The 10,000-nt window shown below is 42.2% G+C and overlaps 1 protein-coding gene across 3 annotated transcripts in view; it reads right to left on the reverse strand.

The window, feature by feature from the left end:
• tanc2b (tetratricopeptide repeat, ankyrin repeat and coiled-coil containing 2b) overlaps positions 1-10,000 on the reverse strand; it is a 335,698-nt gene that overhangs the window by 2,325 nt on the left and 323,373 nt on the right. For all 3 annotated transcript variants that reach the window (XM_061931928.1, XM_061931930.1, XM_061931929.1), the window contains 4 exons: positions 1,941-2,032; positions 1,714-1,860; positions 1,542-1,642; positions 1-1,474 (listed from right to left, as the gene is read on the reverse strand). The exon at positions 1-1,474 is cut by the window's left edge and continues 2,325 nt beyond it. In XM_061931928.1, coding sequence (XP_061787912.1) covers positions 1-1,474; positions 1,542-1,642; positions 1,714-1,860; positions 1,941-2,032 — 1,814 coding nt within the window. The remainder of the gene's footprint in view (positions 1,475-1,541; positions 1,643-1,713; positions 1,861-1,940; positions 2,033-10,000) is intronic.

Raw genomic sequence — 10,000 nt, forward strand, 5'->3', positions numbered from 1 at the left:
GGCAGCCTGCAAGGGGATCTCGGATGGCCTGAAGCTTGGCGCTAAGTTGGAGGTGGACCCCGTGGAGATGTTGTTGCTGGAGGGGGAGAAGCGCAGGCCAACGCTCTGGGAGTGGATGAGGGGCCTGGGCGGGGCTATGTGCGGCTTCATTTCGCTGGTATTGGCGCTGACGGGACGTCTCACCATGTGCGGGACCTCGGGGGAGCCTAGTTGACAGGGGGATAATGCATTGGCGCGCTCCAGGACGTGCTCAGAGACCGGGTAGTAAGCGGCGGACTGGCTGCGACTTATCTGAGGCGTCTGGCTGTAACGCATGCCGGTCGGAGCCCCGCTGCTGGCGCGGTAGGCAGAGGAGGGGCGCTGGGGGAGCTCGTCCTTCAACAAGCCCGACTCCATGACCCCTCCTCGGCCGCCGTGCTGACAGAGGGCGACAGAGCTGAGGCCAGCCTGCACCTGGGACATGGAGCGCCCGTCCAGGGAAGGCTGATACACCAGTCGGCTATCCACGTCCATTGACCCGCCCGGGTAGCGACTCCCCATGGAGTGGCCCATCTGGCCCCCGTAGCTGCTGGGCTGGTTTGTGCGCACAATCTGGGCGATGGAGGGTTGAAGACGAAGGCCTTGGGCTTGGTGGTGCTGGGACGACAGGGAGGGCTGCGAACTGAGCTGGAAGGACCGCTGGCTGCTCATCTTGGACAAGGGGGATTTGGGGCGGCCGGGGTGTTGCTCCGTCTGGTAGCGCACCGGCGAGCCAGACTGGGACCTGTAAAGACAAACACTCTCCACGGGTGGGCTGGCTCTGTACTGGGCAGCCCGACGCAAAGGGGAGGGTGGCGGGCTCTGACGGTCCATCCCCTGGCCGCCCATGGGGGGCGGGCTAAACCGGTAAGACGGCTGGTGCCCCGGGGAGGTGTTGGGGGGACTGTGTCGATAGTGGGAGTTGTGATGCGTCGGGGAGAGGGAGGGCGGCGTGGTCTGGTAGGAGCCGCGGGTCGGGGAGGACATGGAGGATGAGGTGGGGTGGTACTCATAGGGTTGGCCCATGGGAGAACCTCCAGCTAGGTAGATCTGATCTGGGAGTGTGGGGGACAGCGGGGGGCTCTGAATGATTGGGAGGTTGGAGGGGTTGGCGAGGGACTCAGGTGGGGGCAGGCCCATTGACATGGCCTCCAACTCCTGCTCCAGGTAGTCCTCGTCTTCAAAGAGGTCCTGGACGGGCTCCATGTCCTCCAGACGGGGCTCCGGGGGCGGGGGCAGAGGCATGGAGAGGGACAAGGAGTCCTCCTCTTCCGGGGGAGGCGTGGGTGGAGGGGAGGGGGGCGGCTCCAGCACTAGGTCCGTCTGCTGATGCTCCTCGCCCTGGCTCAGCAGGAGACACTCCTCCTCCACGCGCTGGAGCAGCCGCTGGATCTCGCGGTTGTTGGGGCACTGCCTCATGGCTTCACTCAGGTCCTCCAAGGCTTCGGGGAACTGCCTGCAAATCGGTGGGATCACAACGTGAGCGAGGGCCGAGTCGCGGCGCGGGAAAACCGAGACCCTACCTGCTGCTACGCTTGGCCCGGGCCCTGGCGTAGTAAGCCTCGTAGGATTTGGGTTTCAGCTCCAGAGCCTTGGTGGCGAACTCCTCAGCCATCCCGAAGTCCTGCACGCAAAACAACACCACATCCAGCAGACGTTTTAGACCGTTTTCTCCCGGGTTTTCTGCGGACTCACGTTCATTTTCCTCCGACACCGGGACAGGTTGAGGAAGATCGAAACTTTGAGCTCCCTGAAAGTCTTGAGGTCCTCGCTGAAGCCTTCGCGCGGGAACTTTTTGAGGGCGTACTGATAGCGCTGTGCCGCCTCCTTCACCTTCCCCTTCTGCTGGCAGCGGGAGGAAGAAAAAAAAAAAAGCCACATTAAGCGTTTTCGTGGCGACTTCGCCGGTGGGCGGAGCAAACCTTGTAGAAGCCGTCGCCCTCCTCGATGAGCTTGCTGAGCAGGATGATCATGATGTCGGGCTTGGAGGTGGCCATGGCCCACGTAGCCGGACCTGCGTCACAAAGGAGGACGGGGGTCGGGGGTGGGGGAAGAAAACCACAATGACGCACGACTGCGAGCATGGAGACCAGGAAGGAAAGGAAGGACACACACTAACACACAACATGAATAATAATGCATGTCGTAGATAAGGGTGTCCCGATACAACTTCTGATACCGATACTGATCCCATACGATATCGTCAGGAATTGTACATCCTTTCATTATCTTGTCATGTGGACTAGACTGTCTTCAAGTTGAAGTGGAGTGGTAATACAATAGTTCATGAAGTCAGATTGAGCGATGCGGACACGTGTGTTACTGGATACTTTCTAATATGCCTCGGAGACTTTGTACATAAGACTTGTTTATGTCGACAAACGGGCTGTTTTGTCGTTCACTGATTACTACGTGTGTCTAGCTTGTTTGCTATTGCGTGCTTAGCTGTTGTGTAGCTGCTAGCCTAGCATGTTTGTTTACCTTTTGTAAATGACTTGACTCAATTAAGACGAAATGGCTAATCAAGAAAAGCCTGCATGTATCGGACATTTTAGGTGCAAGACGATATCAACTTTGACTTGTGTTTTTGATGCTAGCAGACGGATTATCTGACATCAATATCGGATCGGGACACCCCCAGCAGGACTGGAAGATGACCATAACGTATGCCACCGGACATCTTGCGGATATTCCAAGAGGAAGAGAGCATATAAAAAAAATGTATATTTTTATGTAACATATATAATAATATTAGTACCATATATATATATATATATATATATATATATATATATATATATATATATATATATATATATATATATATATATATATATATATATATACAGGTAAAAGCCAGTAAATTAGAATATTTTGAAAAACTTGATTTATTTCAGTAATTGCATTCAAAAGGTGTAACTTGTACATTATATTTATTCATTGCACACAGACTGATGCATTCAAATGTTTATTTCATTTAATTTTGATGATTTGAAGTGGCAACAAATGAAAATCCAAAATTCCGTGTGTCACAAAATTAGAATATTACTTTAGGCTAATACAAAAAAGGGATTTTTAGAAATGTTGGCCAACTGAAAAGTATGAAAATGAAAAATATGAGCATGTACAATACTCAATACTTGGTTGGAGCTCCTTTTGCCTCAATTACTGCGTTAATGCGGCGTGGCATGGAGTCGATGAGTTTCTGGCACTGCTCAGGTGTTATGAGAGCCCAGGTTGCTCTGATAGTGGCCTTCAACTCTTCTGCGTTTTTGGGTCTGGCATTCTGCATCTTCCTTTTCACAATACCCCACAGATTTTCTATGGGGCTAAGGTCAGGGGAGTTGGCGGGCCAATTTAGAACAGAAATACCATGGTCCGTAAACCAGGCACGGGTAGATTTTGCGCTGTGTGCAGGCGCCAAGTCCTGTTGGAACTTGAAATCTCCATCTCCATAGAGCAGGTCAGCAGCAGGAAGCATGAAGTGCTCTAAAACTTGCTGGTAGACGGCTGCGTTGACCCTGGATCTCAGGAAACAGAGTGGACCGACACCAGCAGATGACATGGCACCCCAAACCATCACCCAACCATGCAAATTTTGCATTTCCTTTGGAAATCGAGGTCCCAGAGTCTGGAGGAAGACAGGAGAGGCACAGGATCCACGTTGCCTGAAGTCTAGTGTAAAGTTTCCACCATCAGTGATGGTTTGGGGTGCCATGTCATCTGCTGGTGTCGGTCCACTCTGTTTCCTGAGATCCAGGGTCAACGCAGCCGTCTACCAGCAAGTTTTAGAGCACTTCATGCTTCCTGCTGCTGACCTGCTCTATGGAGATGGAGATTTCAAGTTCCAACAGGACTTGGCGCCTGCACACAGCGCAAAATCTACCCGTGCCTGGTTTACGGACCATGGTATTTCTGTTCTAAATTGGCCCGCCAACTCCCCTGACCTTAGCCCCATAGAAAATCTGTGGGGTATTGTGAAAAGGAAGATGCAGAATGCCAGACCCAAAAACGCAGAAGAGTTGAAGGCCACTATCAGAGCAACCTGGGCTCTCATAACACCTGAGCAGTGCCAGAAACTCATCGACTCCATGCCACGCCGCATTAACGCAGTAATTGAGGCAAAAGGAGCTCCAACCAAGTATTGAGTATTGTACATGCTCATATTTTTCATTTTCATACTTTTCAGTTGGCCAACATTTCTAAAAATCCCTTTTTTGTATTAGCCTTAAGTAATATTCTAATTTTGTGACACACAGAATTTTGGATTTTCATTTGTTGCCACTTCAAATCATCAAAATTAAATGAAATAAACATTTGAATGCATCAGTCTGTGTGCAATGAATAAATATAATGTACAAGTTACACCTTTTGAATGCAATTACTGAAATAAATCAAGTTTTTCAAAATATTCTAATTTACTGGCTTTTACCTGTATAGTACTAATACTATTATACATGTTATATATAAATATACATATTATGTTATTTATTGAATTATTATATATATTAATATATATAATATTATTAGGACTGTCAAAAATCACGAGTTAACTCGTGATAATTTTTTTTTAAAAAGATCACATTAATCAAGTAAAAACAAAGATTAATCACTCAATTTATTTTGACCCCACTTGACCTTGACTCCGGATTGTTTCCTGAAAGTCAACAGAGCAAAGATTTATTTCTATTTTTTTTTTACACCCCCCATTTTTCTATTTGAATTTTCTCTGTAGTGCAAAAATGGCAAATTTCACTCCAAAAAAGAAACCTTGACTGGACTTGAAATAAAACAGCCATTTTTGGGCTAGGAAAAGGTCAATGTCAAAAATGTTTTTTTTTAAGTTCATTTCAACTACGCAAGGGAGTAATAACCTGCGATTAATCACGATTAATCCAAATACAGTGAATCTTTTGACAGCACTAAATATTATATATAATATTATCAGTTTTTCACCTGTTTTTGAGCTGTAAAATGTTTGAAAAGAAAATGTCTGCGGGGGGCCACAACAACACAACAACACAACAACATCACAACAGATGAAGATGGGCGGCTGGAGGAGGACAACAAGGCACTGTGGAGGAAAAAAAGGTTTGGCTACTAGGACATGAAACTTTGTGTGTGGTCCTGCTGGGAGGGGCCCACTCGGTTCTGACCCAGCCAGCAAAATGCAGCACAAAACTGCACATGATGGCACTTGTCACAGGGCAGGTGGGAGGACGTCCTGCTGTGTGTGTGTGTGTGTGTGTGTGTGTGTGTGTGTGTTGTATTTCTAGCCTTCTTGAGACATGAAGACAGAAAAGTATCTTCCATATGAGGAGGTGTGAACAAGTGATGACATAAATCATGGTCCCAATAACATTGGTAGTAATGTTTTTTTCATTTTTTTTTTTCATAAAGAAATATAATCATGGGGGGTGGGGGGGTAATGTTTTTTTCCATTTTTTTTTTCATAAAGAAATACAATCATGTGTGCTTACGGACTGTATCCCTGCAGACTGTATTGATCTATATTGATATATAATGTGTATATAATGTACAGTGGGGCAAAAAAGTATTTAGTCAGTCACCAATTGTGCAAGTTTTCCCACTTAAAATGATGACAGAAGTCTGTAATTTTCATCATAGGTACACTTCATAGGTACACATCATAGGTACACCTACTCAGTGGCCTAGTGGTTAGAGTGTCCGCCCTGAGATCGGTAGGTTGTGAGTTCAAACCCCGGCCGAGTCATACCAAAGACTATAAAAATGTGAGCCATTACCTCCCTGCTTGGCACTCAGCATCAAGGGTTGGAATTGGGGGTTAAATCACCAAAATGATTCCCGGGCGCGGCCACCGCTGCTGCCCACTGCTGCTGCCCACTGCTCCCCTCACCTCCCAGGGGGTGATCAAGGGTGATGGGTCAAATGCAGAGAATAATCTCGCCACACCTAGTGTGTGTGTGACAATCATTGGTACTTTAAATTTAACTTTTTTTAACTTCAACTGTGAGAGACAGAATGTGAAAAAAAATCCAGGAATTCACATTGTAGGAATTTTAAAGAATTTATTTGTAAATTATGGTGGAAAATAAGTATTTGGTCACTTCAAACAAGGAAGATCTCTGGCTCTCACAGACCTGTAATTTCTTCTTTAAGAAGCTCTTCTGTCCTCCACTTGTTATCTGTATTAATGGCACCTGTTTGAACTCGTTATCTGTATAAAAGACACCTGTCCACAGCCTCAAACAGTCAGACTCCAAACTCCACTATGGCCAAGACCAAAGAGCTGTCGAAGGACACCAGGAAAATAATTGTAGACCTGCACCAGACTGTGAAGAGTGAATCTACAATAGGCAAGCAGCTTGGTGTGAAAAAATCAACTGTGGGAGCAATTATCAGAAAATGGAAGACATAAAAGACCACTGATAATCTCCCTCGATCTGGGGCTCCACACAAGATCTCATCCCGTGGGGTCAAAATGATCATGAGAACGGTGAGCAAAAATCCCAGAACCACACAGGGGGACCAGGTGAATGACCTGCAGAGAGCTGGGACCAAAGTAACAAAGGTTACCATCAGTAACACACTACGCCGACAGGGAATCAAATCCTGCAGTGCCAGACGTGTCCCCCTGCTTAAGCCAGTGCATGTCCAGGCCCGTCTGAAGTTTGCCAGAGAGCACATGGATGATACAGCAGAGGATTGGGAGAATGTCATGTGGTCAGATAAAACCAAAATAGAACTTTTTGGTATAAACTCAACTCGTCCTGTTTGGAGGAAGAAGAATACTGAGTTGCATCCCAAGAACACCATACCTACTGTGAAGCATGGGGGTGGAAACATCATGCTTTGGGGCTGTTTTTCTGCTAAGGGGACAGGCCGACTGATCCGTGTTAAGGAAAGAATGAATGGGGCCATGTATCGTGAGATTTTGAGCCAAAACCTCCTTCCATCAGTGAGCGCTTTGAAGATGAAAGCTTCCAGCATGACAATGATCCCAAACACATCGCCCAGGCAACGAAGGAGTGGCTCCGTAAGAAGCATTTGAAAGTCCTGGAATGGCCTAGCCAGTCTCCAGACCTCAATCCCGTAGAAAATCTGTGGAGGGAGTTGAAAGTCCGTGTTGCTCGGCGACAGCCCCAAAACATCACTGCTCTCGAGAAGATCTGCATGGAGGAATGGGCCAAAATACCAGCTACTGTGTGTGCAAACCTGGTAAAGACCTATAGTAATTGTTTGACCTCTGTTATTGCCAACAAAGGTTATATTACAAAGTATTGAGTTGAATTTTTGTTATTGACCAAATACTTATTTTCCACCATAATTTACAAATAAATTCTTTAAAAATCCTACAATGTGAATTCCTGGATTTTTTTTTCACATTCTGTCTCTCACAGTTGAAGTGTACCTATGATGAAAATTACAGACCACTGTCATCATTTTAAGTGGGAGAACTTGCACAATTGGTGGCTGACTAAATACTTTTTTGCCCCACTGTATACATTGTGTTTTTTATGTTGATTTAATTAATTTTTTATTTATTATTATTATTATTTTTTTTCTTAATTTCTTGTGCGGCCCGGTGGTTGGGGACCACTGATCTAATAGACAATGTCTCATTTGCACCCCTGCTGGTGACATCTATCAACATGAGGGTGGTCCCAAAAAGGAGGGATTTTTCACATTGACTGTGTGTCGCTTTTAAAAGTGCTCCCCCTTCTGGTCAACATATGAAATAACAAGTGTGTGTAAGAAATTTAAATGCGCCCCCTTTGAAAATAAATAAAAACTAAAAACAAATAAATATGTATGTAGACACATACTGTAATAACTTGGAGTAAATAATGAAGATTAAAAACCAATTACAAAAAAGAAATTATTTTTCTCACAATGTGTCAAATTTTCTTTTTATAAAATTGGGAACAATTTCTCATATTCTGTTTCTGTAAATATTGCAATATTTTCTCGTAAAATTATTACTTTTTTGTGGTAAAATTATTACTTTTTAATGCAAAATGGTGCCAATTTTTTGGGTTGTTTTCTTGTAAAATAGTGACATTTTTTTGAGTAAAATTCAGATTATTATTGTAATATTGCCAACATTTTTACGTTTCCTTATAAAATTGTGACTTGTTGAGTAAAATTACGACTCGTTTCATAAAATTGCCTAAATTTTAAGCTTTTCTTGTTAAATTGCGACTGTTATTGAATAAAATTCCAACTTTTATTATAATATTGCACAAATGTTCGGTTCTTCTTGTAAAATTGCAACTGTTATTGAGTAAAATTCCAAGTTTTATCATAATATTGCACAAATGTTCAGTTTTTCTTGTCAAATTTTGACTTGCGTTGAGTAAAATGACGACTTTTATTATAATACTGCCAACATTCTAAGTTTTTCTTGTGAAATTGTGACCTTTTTCATGTAAAATTCCAACTATTTTTTCACAACAAGCTTTTTTATATGTGCATAGTATGTATATATTATTAATGTTGTAAATACACTTCTTTATATATCTACAAAGGCTGGTCCTAAAGAGGGAGGCATTTTTCTCAGGTCTCAAGAAGGTAACAAATACAAATGTGTGTGTGTGTGTCGCTTTTAAAAGCGCTCCCCCTCTGGCCAACATATGAAATAACAAGTGTGTGTAAGACATTGAAATGCGCCCCCTTTGGCCAAAATTAATAAAAACAATCAAATACATATGTATATAGAGACGTACTGTAATAACTTGGAGTAAATAATGAAGATTAAATACCAATTACAAAAAAGAAAAAAGCATTATTTTTCTCACAATGTGTCGACTTTTTTTTTTTTGTAAAATTGGGAACAATTTCTCATATTTTTTCTGTTTCTTTAATATTGCAATATTTTCTCGTAAAATTATTACTACTTTTATGTAAAGTTATTACTTTTTAATGCAAAATGGCGACATTTGTCATATAAAACTCTGACTTTTATCACAATATTGCCATTTTTTTTGTTGTTCTTGTAAAATACTGACATTGTTTTATTAAAATTATGACTTGTCATCATTTTGCCAAGTAAAATTCCGATTACTATTATAATATTGCCAAAATGTTACAGTGTTCTTATAAAATTGTGACTTTTGTCGAGTAAAATTACGACTCTTTTCCTAAAATTGCCTAAATTTTAAGCTTTTGCTTGTAAAATTGCGACTGTTATTGAGTAAAATTCCAAGTTTTATCGTAATATTGCACAAATGTTCAGTTTTTCTTGTCAAATTTTGACTTGCGTTGAGTAAAATGACGACTTTTATTATAATACTGCCAACATTCTAAGTTTTTCTTGTGAAATTGTGACCTTTTTCATGTAAAATTCCAACTATTTTTTCACAACAAGCTTTTTTATATGTGCATAGTATGTATATATTATTAATGTTGTAAATACACTTCTTTATATATCTAGAAAGGCTGGTCCTAAAGAGGGAGGCATTTTTCTCAGGTCTCAAGAAGGTAACAAATACAATGGGTGTGTGTGTGTGTGTGTGTGTGTGTGTGTGTGTGTGTGTGTGTGTGTGTGTGTGTGTGTGTGTGTGTGTGTTCTTGTATTTCTAGCCTTCTTGAGACATGAAGACAGAAAAGTATCTTCCATATGAGGAGGTGTGAACAAGTGATGACATAAATCATGGTCCCAATAACATTGTATCTAATACAGTGGTCCCCAAACTTTCAACGCTTGAAAATTTGCTTGTTTTTTTCATTTTTTTTCATAAAGAAATACAATCATGTGTGCTTACGGACTGTATCCCTGCAGACTGTATTGATCTATATTGATATATAATGTGTATATAATGTATATATTGTGTTTTTTATGTTGAAATAAAAACATTGTTATTATTATAATTTTTTTATTTTATTTATTTTTTTATTTCTTGTGTAATATTTTATTAAATATATATTTTATTAATATTTATTGTAATATTGCCAACATTTTTACGTTTCCTTGGTTGGGGACCACTGATCTAAGAGACAA

The sequence above is a fragment of the Nerophis lumbriciformis genome, linkage group LG39 (genome assembly GCF_033978685.3).
Source record: "Nerophis lumbriciformis linkage group LG39, RoL_Nlum_v2.1, whole genome shotgun sequence".
NCBI classification, from domain to species: Eukaryota; Metazoa; Chordata; class Actinopteri; order Syngnathiformes; family Syngnathidae; genus Nerophis; species Nerophis lumbriciformis.